This window comes from Diabrotica virgifera, chromosome 10 (assembly GCF_917563875.1).
Source record: "Diabrotica virgifera virgifera chromosome 10, PGI_DIABVI_V3a".
NCBI lineage: Eukaryota > Metazoa > Arthropoda > Insecta > Coleoptera > Chrysomelidae > Diabrotica > Diabrotica virgifera.
The window spans coordinates 115668404-115687135 of NC_065452.1; the positions used below are offsets into that span (position 1 = coordinate 115668404).

At 33.3% G+C, this 18732-nt stretch overlaps 1 protein-coding gene across 2 annotated transcripts in view; it reads right to left on the reverse strand.

The window, feature by feature from the left end:
• Window positions 1–315: 315 nt before the first annotated feature.
• LOC114333413 (uncharacterized) overlaps window positions 316–18732 on the reverse strand; it is a 417748-nt gene continuing 399331 nt past the window's right edge. For both annotated transcript variants that reach the window (XM_028283282.2, XM_028283281.2), the window contains 3 exons: window positions 18546–18675; window positions 8342–8488; window positions 316–4382 (listed from right to left, as the gene is read on the reverse strand). In XM_028283282.2, coding sequence (XP_028139083.1) covers window positions 4231–4382; window positions 8342–8488; window positions 18546–18675 — 429 coding nt within the window. In that variant the 3' untranslated portion in view covers window positions 316–4230. The remainder of the gene's footprint in view (window positions 4383–8341; window positions 8489–18545; window positions 18676–18732) is intronic.

Below are 18732 nucleotides of genomic sequence, written 5' to 3' on the forward strand. Positions count from 1 at the left end.
TTCATGGTTGAAGAACCTGAGAGAATGGTTTGGATGCAGCTCAAAACAACTATTTAGAGCTACTGCCTCAAAAATTAAAATAGATATGATGATTGCCAACCTCCGTAGCGGAGATGGCACCTGAAGAAGAAGAAGACAAGAGAGGGCGAATAAAGAAGGCGAAAAAGACTTTAAAATATGCAGTCACATTCAGAGTTTGTTAAATTGGCTGGGCTGAAATGACAACTATAACCTAGGGCTGAGACCTCTATACACATCTTAGGTCGCTCACTCATATTGAACGTAACCTAACTTCATCAAAAAATGAAACACTGGTTTATAATAAAAATATTTATTAAATGAATATATGTACATTATAAATACATATAAATAATTAATTACACAAAGCATTTATATAAAATATATATAAAATTATAACGATAATAATGGGTAAGATATGAGTAAAAAGTTTAGTAAGTATATACAGTTTATATAATTTGGCAAGACTTAGTGTGTTTGTTACAGACAATATTTCAGAAAATGCAAAATTCTTTTTAGGTTAAACATCTAACCGATATTCGGTTATGTAATATGTTTGTATCTCTTCATATAGCGCAAATAACTCAACATGTTAAAACACGTAGCTACACAAAAGCGGTATCTAGAAAACATGTAAACTTTATTCATTCAAAGAAAAAGTGAACTAATGAAACTTCTGAAAGATCGGATTTATTATATTGATCTACTGAAATTGACTAGTTGTTTGATGTTTTATAGTTCAGAACCGATATATTTAAAGGCATTATAAGTTAAGATAAGTACATAGGCATATCTACAGATTGAACAAATTAAATAGAGAATTTAATTTATATTATTAAATTTGATTTATTATACAGAGATCGGCATAAGTCAGGCAACAAATTTGCATTAAGAAAAAAAAAATGTAGCGTCAAAATGAATTTTTTCAAAAAAATAACAAAAGGGTTTCGAAAAAAGTTTACTGTAAGCTGTAAGTGTTAAAATTGATACCCATCTTGATTAATGTATTTATTGCAACGTTTCGCAGCGGAGAGACACGTCCGGCGAGCATATTTACAAATACTCTTATACTACGGCACCAGAGTACTGAAATCGGTTAGCCTTTGAAATACACTATTACGTTATAAACCCTCATTGATTAAGCGGCAGTTTCACATAGCAGTTCACTGTTATCGCAGCGGATTTTAGCGGTGGGGATATATCTACTGCGATGAATTTTACTGCTACCTACTGATTCACTACCCGTATGTCCAAATGAAATAGTCAGTTTTTAAAGATAACGCCGAATAAAAAAAGGTGTAGATGGTGTAACAACTTATTTATTACTATTGAAGAAAAAAAATATTATGGAAAAAAACTACCCTTGGTGGAGAAACGAACATACAGTAAAAAAGATATTGGGTGAACACACCGTTATTAAACAGACCTGCCTTTGACATGGAAAATAATTTATTAACAGAACCATTAAAACCATGGCACTGTTGGACAGTAAATAATCATCTGTGCTCATTCCTGTTGGTTGGATATCATGAATTTTCTTTTTTTCTAGTAGATACGTTGCTCTTATGGATGCTACCTTCTTTTTTATGGTTTCTTTATCTATAATCTATACGCACCTTTTCCGCAATTTTTGCAATTGCATCCTTTCTCTTAAATGAATAAAAACATTTTTTTCGTCCGAGAACGTAATGTGCTTTCGCCAGATTTCGCCATTTTTATTTTATAAATTAGTAACTGCGATAGCAAAACTAGAATTATTTCTACTTATCGCAGTAATTCTTATAACAATCTACTGCGATCGAAGTGGTATGATTCACAACGAAGAAAAGGTGACAGTCAAACCACGCCTACCTAACAGTCGCTGTGATAACAGTGAACTGCTATGTGAAACTGCCGCTAGGCACCTATTAAATTATAAGACATTTATTAAATTATGGTGTCGAAGTTTTTATTGCACTTAATATTATTGTAAATATTGTATATTTCAATTTATTGTATTCCAATAGAAATGTCGAAACTGCAATAAACCTAGCGTAGGTACTTAAGAATGTGTTTTTTGACCCTAACCCGAGAAACAAATAAAACAAAAACTCCAATGAATAAAAAACAAATAAATATTTTTTATTTTTATTTATTTATAAGTACAGATATAATTACTCGTATACAGTGCGTCCATAAAGTAAGGCATAAATTAATTATTAACTAAATAAACAACATTATTAGAAATTACTGAAACAGGTCGATTTTTTATTTTAATTTATAATTTTTTAGCATATATATCCTATTAGTGACATCATCCGTCTGGAGGTGATGACGTAATCGATGATTTTTTTAAAAAGAATAGGGATCGTGTGATGGCTCATTTGAAAGGCAATTCAATTCTCTATTCAGTAATATAAATATTAACATAATTATTTATACAGGGTGTCCAAAAACATTTTTTAAATTAAATTGATTGGCAGAAAAAGAAGACTTTGCGTAGTTTATTTAATTCAAAATACATTTTACTGCTGTCAGAAAACAGAAATAAAATATTTATTTCAAATATAAACATTACTTTTGGCTTAAATTCAATGTTTAATCTGCCACCCACCTGCCTTTTGACAGTTTGAACATTTAATTTAAGCGAAAACCATTGTTCATTTGCCAAATAAAAATGTAATATAAATGTAATAATTTGCTTTTCGCTTAAATTAAATGTTCAAACTGTCAAGGGGCAGGTGGGTGGCAGCTTAAACATTGAATTTAAGCAAAAAGTAATGTTTATATTTGAAATAAATGTTTTATTCTTGTTTTATGACAGCAGTAAAATGTATTTTGAGTTAAATAAACTACACAGTCTTCTTTTTGTGTCAATCAATTTAATTAAAAAATTGTTTTTGGACACCCTGTATAAATAATTATGTTAATGTTTATATTATTAAATAGAGAATTGAATTTCCTTTCAAATGAGCTAGCCGCGACCCCTATTATCCTTTAAAAAATCATCGATTACGTCACTAGTATGATATAATATGCCTAAATATGCCAAATACCATAAATTAAAATCAAAACTCGACCTATTTCGGAAATTCTAATAATGTTGTTTATTTACCTAATAATGAATTTATGCGATACTTTATGGACGCACTGTATACGAGTAATTACATCTGTACCTATAAATAAATAAAAATAAAAATATTTATTTCTTTTTTATTCAATGGCGTTTTTTTTATAATTTTTGTTTTGTTTGTTTCTCGGGTTAGGGTCAAAAAACACATTCTTAAATATGCTAGGTTTATTGCAGTTTAGACATTTCTATTAAAAATTTCAACATTTCTATAAAAAAATAAAAGTAAAGCAACAAAATCTACCTATGTATCTATAAAAATAATATTGTAGTATACTTATGTTATGAAATAAGAAATTTGTGACTATGAATCTGCAATCAATCAGAAACAAGTCTGGCTAATTGGCTCTGCCAAAGACATTTTTCAGGAAAGAAAATACATTTCTATTAGTTTTTTTCAAGCAATAAATTAAAATATAAATATACAATCCTTACAATAATATTAATTGCACTAAAAATTTAGACACCAAAATTGAATAGATGCCTTATAATTTAATAGGTGCCGAAATCAATGAGGGTTTATAGCATAATAGTGAATATCAAAGGCTAACCGATTTCAGCACTCTGGTGCCGTCGATAGGAGCATCTGTAAATATGCGTCCGGCGAAGTAGGTACGTCAAGCTGTCAGCGAAGATTTTCAAATTCTTCTTCAACTGCAGTTCGGAGGTCGGGAAGGGCGCGTAGTCCTCTTGCGAAAACGCGTTTCTTGGAAAAGCCCTATAGGAAGAAATCACAGGGTGTCAGGTCAGATGACCGTGTGGGCCACTCAAGGATTCCTCGTCTGCCTATCCATTCTCCAAAATGAACATTAAGGTACTCCCGCACACATTCCACTTAGCTCGACGCTTACGTACTATCATGACACCCACACAACTGTCTGAAGCACGAACATGCTTCGATTTAATCTCTTTCGACAGCTTTGCCAGACTTATGATCCTTGCCGGACTTATGCCGATTTTTAGAGAGCGTTGCCTGACTTGTGCCGACCCCCGTATATAATTGATCCTGTTAAAAGGAGAAAGTTAATTTAATTATGCATTTCCGTAGAACACTATCAAAACACTAACAGTTTATAATAAATGATTATCTGAAAATATGAAATTTATCTGAAAATATGTATATCAACTTTGCCGTCTGGAATCTTCTTCATAATGTTCCAAGCTTCGATTCTTGTTAGTAATGTGAACTTGATATCATTGATTTGTATAATTTCATCACCCACGTTTAGTTTACCTGCTTTTTCAGCTGCTCCTCCTAAAAGTGAAATAAAAAATTACAGTAATTGATTGTTCGGAATTATAATACAAATTTTCTTTTTAAATTTATCCAATTTATGAATCGTCTTTAACTTATAAACCAATTTAATCAAAACACTGAAAGACAAACAAAAATGTTTTACAGTGAAACGTTTCACTGTGTAATTGAGACACATCTTCAAATGCCATCTCCGCGACGGAGGTCGGCAATCATCATAGCTATTCGGACTTTGGAGACGGCGGCTCTGAAAAGTTCCTTTGATGTACATCTGTACCATTCTCTCAAATTGCGCAGCCACGATATTCTGCGTCTCCCTATGCTTTTTTTTCCTAGGATATTTCCCTGCATAATCAATTTGAGCAAGTTGTATCTCTCTCCACGTGTAATATGTCCGAGATACTCCAATTTTCTGGTTTTGATTGTATTTAAGACTTCCATTTCTTTATTCATCTACAATGAATATTTTCAGAATTCTTCTACAGCGTGTCTACTTAAGTTGGAAACATATGGGAAACTTTTTTGTTATTCATTTTACGAAAAAAAGTTATTCTTTATAAAAAGTTCTGCATGCTCTAAAACCTAAGATTCAATCATCAGATATCAAATTTTGTCAATATTATACCAGGTATCTCAAAAAATATGAACTTCGTTCAAGAGTAAAGTACCTTTATTTTTCTCAATATCGAAAATTCTTATTATGAAAAGTTGTCTGGAAATAAAAACTAAGATCAAATATGCAATTGGGTACACGGCACACTTGGGTAAATAATCTCTATAATGATAGTGAGTATAATCAAATTTCGCGGCACACCTGCAGGGACTTCAGGGCACAGTTGGGAACCTCTGGTTTATACACTACGTTACATTTTCTTGTAATGTCATTTAATCATCTTTCGATCCCTCAGCGTATTTCTTGTTATTCTTCTTAGTATTCTTATCTCCACCTTTTCCAGTAGCCTTTGTGTTTGTGTTGTGGTTCTGTCGTATCTTCTTTTTGATGCATATGTCAGTATTGGTCTTACACTGACTTTATAAATTATTTACTTGATCTCAGTGTTAATATGTCGGTTTTGCCATATCTTGCTATTAAGGCATCCTGCAAGTCTATTTGCTTTTTGTACTTGATCTCTTCACTTCTTTGTCCAGGCCGCCATAGCTGAACAGTATAATTGCAAGGTATTTGCTTTCCATTAGGTACTTGTTCAAGACTGATGTCATCGGCTTCTATTTTACATCTGATTGGTCGTTAAGATTGTCATATTAAATTATTTTGCTCTTACAGAAATCTGTGGACTAGTCTTTTACTTTTACTTTAGTTTTACTTTAAGTATTTTACTTTTTTGTTTCCCATTCTGTATCCAATTCCTTTGTTGACACTTTTGAGGATTTCATATAATATGTATGATTAAATTGAAGCGCATAGGCATCAATGAGCCACCTGTCTTATTTCACTGCCTATGTCTATAGGTTATGTAAGTGGTTTATCTATTCTTCCATTCTATTCAAAACTTCCATTTTGTTATTTTGGTAGATGTTTTCAATAGTTTTTATGATATCTAGGGAACTTATCTATTATACAAAAGATGGATTACATATTTGAGTCTAGCAATTTTTTAAAGCGTGGGCCCAAGGTCTATTATAAAAAATACAACAATCAATAAAAAGAAACTACTTCACTACATATTCACAATGTTAAAATAATTAACGAATGAGTCAAAAACAGAAGAGTAGTACAACTACACAGAATATACGATGAAGGAATCATAGTAAAAAGTGGGAGAGATAAGGTGATATGAGTTGATCATCAATAGGACTATAACTAGAACACACTAAACAATAATTTATGCATATATGAACAGGGCCGCCGAGAGAGATGAGTGGGCCCCGGCCAGAAGTGAAAAGCGAAAAAAATTGTTCAACTTTTATGGAAATAAAATTATCAATAGTAAAAATATGTAATAAGAAACATTTCAAATGTTATAAATTTTATTAAATTTTGATTATATTTATAATAGTGAAAATATTTATAATACAGTACAGGTGCTTTTCGAGTTTTCTTATTGGAAAAGATGTCTATAACTTTCGAAAAATAGCATGATTTTACCAAATCATTATCAATGCACAAAGTTGATAGGCGACTTAACCAATCGTGTTTCATTGTAGATATCACAGCATTCTTTATGCGGGAAAGAAAACTAAAGGATCTTTTCGTTTCTGCGACTGTCATCGGCAATGTGCAAAATATTTTTAACGCAATAGCGACGATAGGAATTAATGAATCCAATTTGAGATGTTTCATTTTATTAAGTAAATCTATTGGAGAAATTGCAGGGAAAGATTCAAGAAAGGCGTAGCATAGGTAGAAGAAAAATGTCCTGGCAGAGAAATCTCAGAGAATGGTTTGGATCCAGCTCAACTGAACTATTTCGGGCTGTAGTGTGAAAAGTTAGAATAGCAATGATGATTGCCAACCTTCGTCGCGGAGATGGCACGTAAAGAAGAAGATTGGAGAAAGTTGAGATTTACCAATATTATCCTTGTATATCGCTCTCAAATGAAAAATTTCATCTATCAGTTCTTCACTGATGTCATCTTTATAAAACTCGCGCAATATATCAATTTTTTTTTCTTAATATTCTCTGCATCGTCATCTCGGAATGTCCACAAAATGTTAAATAGCGAATGAATTTCATTTGCCACATTAAATATTCTGGTTAAATTGCTTATTATTTGGCAATATTAAATAGTTCACAGCGAAATATTGCGTCGGGCTCAAAATTATCAGTACTAGGTCCTGGCAATCATCCAAAAATCTCTCAGGCTTCTTGCGCCGTTTTTCTTTATTTGATGTAAATTCTGGTTTTATTCCATAATTGCTGGTAACTAATTTAAATTCTTCAACAATGGAAGACATGATCCCTTTAGATTCTGACCCTTTATATTCTTCAATCAATTTCTGATTTTTTGTAAATCTTCTAGAAGCCCTTCTTCTTGATGTGCCTATCCGTGACGAATGTTGGCGATCATCATGGCAATCTTCACTTAATCTTCAGCAACGCGGAAAAGCTGCACAGATGTTGTGTTGAACCAGGTTCTGAGGTTCTTTAACCAGGATGTTCTTTTTCTTCCTGGACCTCGCTTTCCAAATATTTTTCCTTGCAGGATGGCTTGTAGGAGGGCATATCTGGATTCATTTCGCATAATGTGTTCAAAGTATTCCACCTTTCGAGATTTGATGCCCTGATATATTTTTAATCTCCATATCCATAGTTATCTGACTGCACTGCAGCATTTGATTTCTGTGATTTATTGCTGTTAAAATTTTACACTAAATCAACTAAAGGTCATGCTAAATATAGCCGAGGATTAATTAAACGTATTATACAGTGATGAGCGCGCTAATAACCGGCAAAATAGCTCAAAAGATAGAAAACATAATACATTGCGATACAAAAAGAGATGAAATTAGTGGAGGTGAAAATTATCGTTATAAACGTATTAATTAACATTACATTACATAGTTTCCCACCTGTAGACGTATCAGTGGAATATGACAACTGTCAATGTGGCAGTAGAATTTTATAAAATACTCCTGTCACGGACGTCTAAAGGTGGGAAAATATGCAATGTAATGTTAATTAATACTTTTGTAACGATAATTTCCACCTCCACTAGTTTCATCTCTTTTTGTTTCGCAATGTATTATGTTTTCTATCTTTTGAGCTATTTTGCCGGTTATTAGCGCGCTCATCACTGTATACAATAAGTGAAGAGCAAAAAAAACGGGAAAAATTACGTCTTTGGTCTGGTCGACGCCGGGCCCCTTACATCGCCGGGCCCCGGTAAAATATATCGGCTGTACCGCTCTCTCGGCGGCCCTGTACATGAATGACTCAAAGAAGGAAACAAAAAGTGACATTGAATAATACTCTTTTATATAAAATACTGATGTTTACCTGTAAATATCTTCTTAACCAATAATGGCACATTTCCTTGTGGCGAATCTCTTCCACCTTCAATACTAAATCCTAAACCGGCTCCATCCTTTATTAAACTTATTACATTGTTTGCCTCTTTTTCTTCTAATACTTCTAATGAAGGAGCTAAAAAAGTCAATAATTCATTAAAAACAAAATTTTAAGTAAGCACGTTCAATGTGCACATGTCCAACTTTCATAACTTTGATAACATGCTCCTTTTATTAATTATTTAAGCTCTATTAACGGTATTAAAAGGTAGTTCTGTAGCTTTTTTAACAGATAAAGTATCATACTTAAATTGCTATTAGGTATTTGTGTTAACTTTTTCTTCTTCTTGCTTCTTGTATGTAGGCTTTAAAGCCTGTTTGTTCTTCAATGTTAGCCTTCTAAATTGTTTAAGTTATCGCATCATCTATTTCTTGGTCTGCCAATACTTCTTGGTCCATTTGGTGACATCTCGTGCTATTCATACTATCCTATCCTCTGCCATTCCTGTTTCCGTTTTGTCACCCATCCATTTATGTCTTCTATATTGCATGATCTTATGTTTTCGCTTCTCTCCTTATCCAACAGAGTTTTCCCTGATAGTCGTCGGAGTATTTTCATCTCTGTTGTTTCTAGTAGTCAGTCGTCTCGTTTTAGATGTGTCAGGTCTTGTCTCCGCCGTGTATGTTAATATAGGTCTAATTGCTGCTTTATAGATTCTTGCTTTTGTGTCTTGTCTTAGGTGTTTGTTCTTCCAGATTGTGTCATTAAGAGATCCCGCCGCTTTACTTGCTTTTAAGCTTTGTTGTCGTATTTCCTCTTCAACATCTCCGTAACTGGGTATATCTATTCCCAGATATCTAAACCTTGCTTCCTGCTTTATTATTTTCCCACTATTTTCGATTTTACATCATAGTGAGTATTTAGATGTTGTCATACATTTGTGTTAATCTTTGGAGATCGTCTTCTGTCTCGGCGATTAATGCGGCGTCGTCTGCATAACATAATACTTGGATTTCTTTGTTCCCCATTCTGTAACCATGACCTTTACGTACTGCTTCTATTATTTCGTCCATTATTATATTAAAGAGCAGTGGGCTTAATGAGTCACCTTGTCTGACTCCACTTGGTACTGGTATAATCTGCGTTAGTTTTCCAATTATCTTTGCCTGTATTCGATTATAAAAGTAGATGTTTTCGATGGTTTGTATAACTACTACTTGGTATGTTTCTTCTATACAGTAAATGTAAGACGTCTTTGACTTGGATGCGATCGAAAGCCTTTGTCAGGTCTATAAAACATAGATATGCTGGTTTATTGTACTCAATGGCCTTTTCTGTGATTTGTCTCAGTACAAATACGGCGTCTAGGATCTTCCGGATCTGAATCCTTGTTGTTCGTCTGATAAAGTTGTTAGTTTATTGATTTTGTTGGTTAGGACTTTTGTGGTTAGCTTAAGTGCGGTGTTCAGTAGATTTATACCTCTATAATTGTTGGGGTCTTCTTTGTCTCCTTTCTTGAACATTGGTATAATTATGTTGTGTCTCCATGCTATCTTGCAGTGCAATATTAGTTTTTGTATAAGTTTTGTCATCTCTAAGGTTGTACTTTCTCCTCCGTATTTTAGAAGCTCGTTGGTTATTCCGTCTGGTCCTGGTGACTTTCTATTTTTGAGTGAATTTATGGCTATCTCTACTTCCTGAAAACTGATTTCTATTTCGTGTCTTAATTCAGGTAGGTTATTATTTTGACTGTCGGTCTTGACGGTCCAGTTAGCTAAGGCGCAGTCGATCGACAAGTTTAGTGGATTTGCGATCGCTGGTTCGAGCCTCAGCTAGGTAATGAAATTAATAAAAGGCCAACGCCGTAGTATAAAACTCAATAGAGTCTATGACTTGGTCTGGAATAAACTGGCGTCTGATCGGCCTATGGAGGAGCGGTACGGCAAGGGATAAGGGCTTGCGGCTTGGGTGATACTCCTCCATATATCCCTACCGAAGGGCGTTGACGCCTAAGAACGGTGTATATATATATTATTTTGATTATTATTTTCCTTTCTTTTAAACAGTTCCGTCAAGTGTTCTAACAGTTCCGTTGTGTTAACACTGTCTTCTATTTTCAATGACAAGTTTACACTTTTGAAGACATTTGGTAATGACCGTAGGGTGCCTTTTCCACCGATATTCATCATCATCATTGGTTATACAACCCAGGGTAGGTCTTGGCCTGTATTAGACTCAGCTTCCATTCCTTCCTATCCTTCGCATTGCTCTTTCCAATTTCGTACTCTTAATATTCATAAGTCGTCTTTCACCTGGTCCTTAAATGGTGCTCTGCATCTTCTCCTCACTCCATCCGGTCTTTGGTTATAAATGTGTTTCTACGGCTCCATTTCATTCATTCTCTCTAGGTGACCTAGCCACCGCAGCTTGTTTATTGTGATAGACCTACCAATACTAGGCTCACTATAAAAGCAGTAAAGCTCAAAATTAAAGTGTCTACGCCATAATGCGTTTTCCTGCACGCCTTTGTAAAGTATGTCTGAGGATTTTAAGTTCAAGACAGCCTAACCGTTCTTCATCACTTTTTCTGACGCGTAAGAGGACGTGCTTTATTACGGTTCTGTATATCAATATTAATGTGTGTATACCAGTATTAATGTGTAGCTTTTTGCTGCTGCTTCCAATGCCGTGAACGATTGGACCAGGTATGCCTTTCTTCTTGCTATGATATCAATATCGTCTGCTTACGTTAGTATTTATACACTCCTATTTATAATGGTTCCTCTTGTTGTTATTCCAGATTCACTAATAACTTTCTCTAGGGCAATGTTGAATATAAGGCACGATAGACTATCTCCCTTTCGAAGTCCTGTTTGTGTCTGGCAAATTACTGATGCTCCATTCTGCACTCTAACCTTACACTCAACTGTTGAGAGGGTTGCTTTCACCAATTTCAATGTGTATTGGGATATTAAATTCTACCATGGCTTTGTACAGTGCGATTCCATCTACACTGTCATAGTCACATCTAAAATCCACAAACAAATATTTTTTTTTATTTAGCTCCATTTAATTTACAATCTGTTATCACTCATAATTTCACACCCAATTTACTCTTGGCTAAGATGACTGTAAGATTAAAACACATATTTAGGAAAAAACCAAAACCTAAAATGAATCTCGAAGCGCTTAAAGAGCCAAACGTTCAGCATATATTTGTAACAGACTTGGAAAGAGAAATGGAAAACATCGAAAGTATCACTGAAGTATCACCGGAAGATCGAATCGAAAAAATATGGACAAATATAAGAGATACCATTCAGACTCATATAAAAGGGAAATTGGAGACGGTGAAAGCTGAACCAAAACAAAGATGGATGACGCAGGAAATTCTCGATTTGATGGAAAGCAGAAGACTACACAGAAATCGCAATGAAGACCAATATCAGTTATTGTACACTGAAATAAGAAGTAAAATAAGGAGTGCTAAAGCGCAATGGTTCTCCCAAGAATGTAGCGAAATCGAGGAGTATGAAAGAAAATATGATTCTTTTAACATGCATAAGAAGGTAAAAGAATTAGCAAAGTGTGGAAATATAAGTAGTCGTGCGATAGCTGATTCAAATGGAAATTTATTGTTTGACACCAAACAAAAACTGCACCGATGGAGGATGGAGGAAATACATTGAGGATCTTTTTCAGGATGATCGACCAATACAACATAACATAACGGACGCGAATAGTGGACCACCTATAACTAAAAGCGAAGTGGAAGATGCTATACGCTTGTCAAAATCAAAGAAGGCCATGGGACCTGATGAAATACCCACAGAGGTTCTAAAACTACTAGGAGATTGCGGAAGTAAAGTATTGGTTGACTTGTTTAATGCTATATAATATAATCATGGTCACTTACCACATGATTGGCTGAAATCTACTTTTATACCAATTCCCAAGAAAGCGAAGGCAAAAGAATGTCATGATCATCGAACCATTAGCCTAATGAGCCACGTACTTAAGGTCTTTCTGCGTGTGATCCATGCGAGAATATATAAAAGAATCGAAGAACATTTGGGCGAAACTCAATTTGGCTTTAGAAATGGACTAGGTACACGAGAGGCCCTGTTTGGGTTGCAGGTATTAGTACAAAGGAGTAGAGATGTAAATGCTGATGTGTATCTATGTTTTCTTGATTTCGAAAAAGCATTTGACAAAGTATCACATACTAAGGTGTTAGATGTTCTAAGGTCAACTAATATTGACGATAAAGATTTAAAAATCATTGCTAACTTGTACTGGAATCAAAAAGCCACAGTTAGAGTAGACGGTGATCACACAGAAGAGATTCAAATTCAACGTGGAGTAAAACAGGGATGTATTCTTTCACCATTAATTTTTAACATTTATTCAGAAAAGATGTTTGAAGAGGCACTCAGTACTACACAAGGTGGAGTTGTGATAAACGGGAAACTGATAAATAATCTCAGATATGCAGACGACACTGTACTGATTGTCAGTAGTGATACCGAATTACAATATCTATTGGATTCTGTGGTAGCACAGTGTAGTAATTATGGTCTCCACCTTAACATCAAAAAAACAAAATATATGGTCGTCAGTAAGGATAATGTCATCGATGCTGGAATTCACGTTAATGATGTACAACTTAAGAGAGTTGAAGCTATAACATACTTGGGAAGCAGAATCACTGATAATTGGGATCCATCCACCGAAATACGTTGCAGAATTGCTCAAGCCAAATCAGCATTTTTCCGTTACAAGAAAATTCTATGCGGTCATGACATAAATTTGAGTCTTAGGACAAGAATTTTAAAGTGTTACGTGTTTTCCGTTCTTCTCTACGGAGTTGAGTCATGGACCTTAACAGAAAGAATGCTTAAGATGGTTGAATCCTTTGAATTATGGTGCTATCGAAGAATGCTGAGAGTAAGCTGGATGGACAGGGTGCGTAATATTATTCTGAGCAGGATGAAGAAAGGCAGAGATCTGGTAAAAATGATTAAGTCTAGAAAACTCGAGTATTTTGCGCATGTTTGTAGACATCCGGAAAAATATAGCATTCTACATCTAATTATGCAGGGTAAAATATTAGGCAGAAGAAGTCGAGGAAGCAGAAGAACATCTTGGTTAAGAAATTTGAGGCAATGGTTTGGTCACACTTCGGAATCGCTCTTCAGATCTGCTGCGAATAAAGTTATGATAGCCAACATGATCGCTAACGTTCGATAAACGGACATAGCACCCGAAGAAGAAGATCACTCATAACAATAAGTAAATTTTATGACAATTATTAGAAGAAAAAATGGCATGTAGGAATTCTCACCAGTGAGAGGCTTCCTTTAACATGTAATTAACAAACAAAGTTAATAATGTAGTGGTAAATGTTAATTAATTTTATTTCTGTTTATTAAGTCTGTAGGCTTAAAACGCTTTAGTCGACGCACTTCATCGTTGACATTAAACAGTTCGCGCACTAAGTCATTAGAGTGAGCACTAGTTTTGTTTTTGTATTTTTCCTGTACTTTGTGACTTCAGTTTTTATGGATTGAACTTGGAGGTCTTTTTCTATTATGTTGTTCGAAACATACCACGGAGCTGGTTATAATTCGAAGAACTTTGTTCTGGAATCTTTGTATGATTTCTAGGTTTGAATTGCTAGCAGAACCTCATAATTGAATTCCATACGTCCATATTGGCTTCAGTACGGCTTTATATATTAAGATCTAATTTGTGAGATTGAATTGTGATTTCCTGGCAATAAGCCAGTCAAGTTGTCTTAGTTTGAGACCCAATTATTTTCGGTTTGTAAATATATGTGTTCTTCATGTTATTCTTCTGTCAAGATGTAAACCTAAATATTTGACTTCATTTCTCTAAGTAATCATTTGATTATTTAATAACACTGCTAGACATTTACCTCTTCTTAGTGTAAAGGTAACTTGGATTGATTTGGCCTCATTAACTCGAATTTTCCATTTTTTTAACCATGCTTGGATATTATTAAGGCTGGCTTGTAAGTTTCTTGAGGCAGTGACTGAATTATGATGTGAGACGAGTATTGCAGTGTCATCTGCGAAGGTTGCTGTTATTGTAGTTCTTGAAGTTGGTAGATCTCCAGTAAAAAGTTGGTACAGCATTGGTCCTAACACGCTGCCTTGCGGTACTCCTGATTTTATTTGGTATAATTCTGAATGGTATTTAACTTAAAAGAATCTGTCAGATAAGTAAGACTTTAGAAGTTCATAATACGGATGAGGCAATATGTTTTTTAGTTTATAGAGTAGACCTTTGTGCCAGACTTTATCGAACGCTTGGCTTATGTCAAAAAACCCTGCTGAGCAATATCTCTTATTTTCAAAGTCGTTGCTGATATGTTTTACTAATCTATGGACTTGCTCTATGGTTCCATGTTCTTGTTTAAACCCAGACTGATGTTCTGGTATGAGGTTTTTGCTATCTAGTATTGGCTTGATGCGTTTCATTATTAATTTTTCCAGCACTTTGGAAAGCACAGGCAGTAAACTTATTGGCCTAGATGATGTTAATTCCTCTAGTTTTTTTCCTGGTTTTGGGATCATAATTATAACTGCCATTTTCAGTTGTTGCGGAAAATCTTATTATTGCATTAAAAATTTGTAATATTGCCGTTATTCCTTTCTTTGTTAATTTTTGTAGTATCCTACCCGTTATCAGATCATAACCAGGAGCTTTTTTAGGATTAATTTCTTTCATTATTACATCATTAACTTCATTGTACTTTAATTTCGGTATGGGCAGCTCCATTTGGTAAGGTTCATTTAGTACAAACAAATAGTGAGTATCAATTATTTTTTCAAAGGTTGTCAAAGGCAGAAGGAAAATTTTATGGATAGTTGACTTTTCTTTGCGAAACCCTCACTGGTATTTGCCTATTATGCTTTCACAATATCCCAACAGTCGATAGTAAAGAATGTCGGCCAATATTTTGTAGGTTACGCGTAATAGAGTAATGCCTCTCTAGTTATTACAAACTGTTTGGTCTCCTGGTAGTTTTACCTGCTTCCAAATTAGTTTTACTAGTTTACTTACACTACAGGTCAGATTTTTTGCGCTATGTTTTAAAAGTTCAATGCAATCTATGCAATCAATTCCAGGAGCTTTGTTTTCTTTTAATTTTTGTATTGCTTTGATGACTTCTTCCTCTGTTGGGATGTTATCTTTCTCTCTTTCGTCGTCCATGCCTTCGAGCTGAATTTCTGCTTCTTGTTAGCACATCTCATTTCTTATATTTAGTCTACCCTCAAGATTTTTTTGTCTACCTTGCTAGTATCTGGTCCTGATCACCAATGATTTCTCCTGTTCTGTCTCTAACAATTGATAGTCTAGGTTTGAATTCCTTTCTGGTCCGGTTAATCTGCTTGTAGAATTTTCGCGTTTCCATTTGTGTGCTCTAGTTCTTTCATTTAGTTTTCTATATGCTCCTTCTTCTTTTTTTCAGCATTCGTTCTTCGTCTTGTCTCAGCTGCCTATATTCTTCTTCTACTTGTCTTGTTCTTCGTGCTTGGAGCCTCGCATATGCTTTATTTTTTTGCGTTGCTTCCCTTATGGATATATTTGTCCATAATTTTCTATATAAATGAAGTTTTTTAAATATAAATTTCTACACCGCCCACATAGCATTATGATTATAACTCATATCGTGGAGTTCTCACCTCGTTTCTTGTTATTCTGTATTTTGATAAGGTTGGGTTTTTTCATTTTTGTTATTTTTTTCGATTTTTCGATATTTATATATTATTGAAACATAATATTAAGGATACTATTTATACCTACTCCAGGGTAATAAGCTAGAAATAGACCATGTTCGGGACACTTAAAGATCCAGGGACACTCAAAGATCCAGGTAGCTGACTACTTTTTTAGTTATTGTAGACCTATAGGAAGAAAACCTACCTGTTTCCTGTCTAGAGTTCGCGTCCGTTTTTTAATTATTATTAATTTAGTGCAAAAATCGCGATTTTTTCGATTTTTTGCACCCCATTCAAAAGCTAAATAGTTAACATAATACTACAAAATTTAATTTTTTAGAACATTAAAAAACCTTCAAAATGCCGATTTTTGAGAGTTAAAAAGTTAATTTGTTGCTACGCAAACTGCAAAATAAGTGAAAATTGTCATTTGTTAATACTTTTACCAAAACTACCTTAGAACTTTAGTGTTTCACCCAAAGCTGGTACTAAACAAGCTGGTACTAAATTGGGGTACTAAACAAACCCTCAAAATTTGAGACCGATCCATTAATTAGTTTAAGAGTTATTCTAATTGATTATCCCAGAGACCTTTATTTTGCAGTAACATAAGACAGAAAATAATGAAGATAGGGCAATTCTGCGTATACCAAATGAAAGTAGAAAACTGATGCTATCAAAATGTACTAAAAAAGATAAAAAATTATCTAATATAGTAAAAAATCCTAATGCCAAATTTGTGAAATTTTATAGTTTATAAACATTTAGAATAACTTTTAAAATATTGTCCGTAGAAAAAATCATTTTACATATTATTAGAAAAGCTGGTATTTTACACGAGTTTTTAAAAATGTAGTTCAATTGGTTACTAGTCGTGGTAAGTGAAGGGTGAGCTGGGAGTCGACAAATTCACGAGTTCAAAAACTAAAAAAGGTAACTTAAAACTACTCTCATTTTCTATATCTAGGGATCTACTGAATATATATTGATGGTTCTTTTTTTAATTTGTATGTAATTTTTCTGTACATTACAAATATGCAATTTGTCTAGACATTTATTAATTAATAAACAGTCCAATTTGTTTAAACAATTTTTGAAAAAATAATTTCTTTTCCAAAAATCCATGATTTTAATCAGATTATCGTTATTAATCAAAGAAAAAGTTAAGGTATACTTTAATAAATAAATTCTCTTCAATAAATAATTATCTAATCAAAATCATTTATTTATTAAAGTGTAATTTAACTTTTTCTATGATCATTAATGATACTATGATTAAAAAAATAAATTTTTGTAAAAAAATATTTTTTCAAGAATTGTTTAAACAAATTAGACTGTTTATTAATTAATAAATTTATAAACAAATTACATATTTGTAATGTACGTAGAAATTACATACAAATTAAAAACAAGAAAGATCAAAATCCATTGAGTTGATCCGGAGATACAGAAACTTATATTCGTTTGAAATTGCTTTTTCGGTATTTTAACTCGGTGGATTTGTAGGTTCCCCCTAGTAATCGTAGAGGGTGCTGTGAAGGTACATGCAAATTTTTTAAGAAAAATACAAATCCCATTCTTTAAAATGGCATTAATGGATTCCTTAATTATTATAAACAAATTAGCTGTGAATTAAAAAAAAACATATGGCTAACTTTGTCCCAAATGAACCCAGGCTAAATTTTTTTACTTGAAAATTCGTGTTAAAATACTATCTTTTCGAATATATAAAAAGATTGTTTCTACGGACAACATTTTTAAAGATATTCTAAATGTTTATAAACTGCAAAATTTCAAAAATTTGGCATTAGGATTTTTGACTATATTAATTATTTTTTTATCTTTTTTTAATACATTTTGATACTATCACTCTTCTACTTTTATTTGGCATACTCAGAATTGCCCTATCTTCATTATTTTCTGTCTTATCTTATTGCAAAATTAAGGTCTCTGGGATAAACAAATAGAATAACTCTTAAACTAATTAATTTGGCATTAATCTCAATTTGGTCTCAAATTTTAAAGGTTTGTTAAGTACACTAATACCCAACTTTGGGTGATACACTAAAGTTCTAAGGTAATTTTAGTAAAAGTTATTAACAAATAACGATTTTCACTTATTTTGCAGTTTGCGTAGCAACAAATTAACTTTTTGACTTTCAAAAATCGTCATTTTGAAGGTTGTTCAATGTTCGAAAAAACTTAAGTTTTAATTTTATGTCAACTATTTAGCTTTTGAATGGAGTGCAAAAAATCGGAAAAATCGCGATTTTGGCACTAAATTGTTAATAAATAAAAAAACGAACGCGAACTCTAGGCAGGAAACAGATAGGTTTTCTTCCTATAGGTCTATAATAACTAAAAAAGTAGTCAGCTACCTGGATCTTTGAGTGTCCCGAGAAAATCCTTATTACTCTGGACTATTATAATAATATTATACCTACATTTAGTCCTTGAGAGCACAGAAGACATTGAAGATGATCTTCTTTGTAACAAACTACTACTACTACTAACAGGGGATGGCACTAGATTTTCTCCTTCCTCAATCACAATATTAAATTCAGTAACAGGTTCCTAAAAAAAACAAAACATGTCAAAATCTTATGAAGACAACTTACACAATAATTTGAA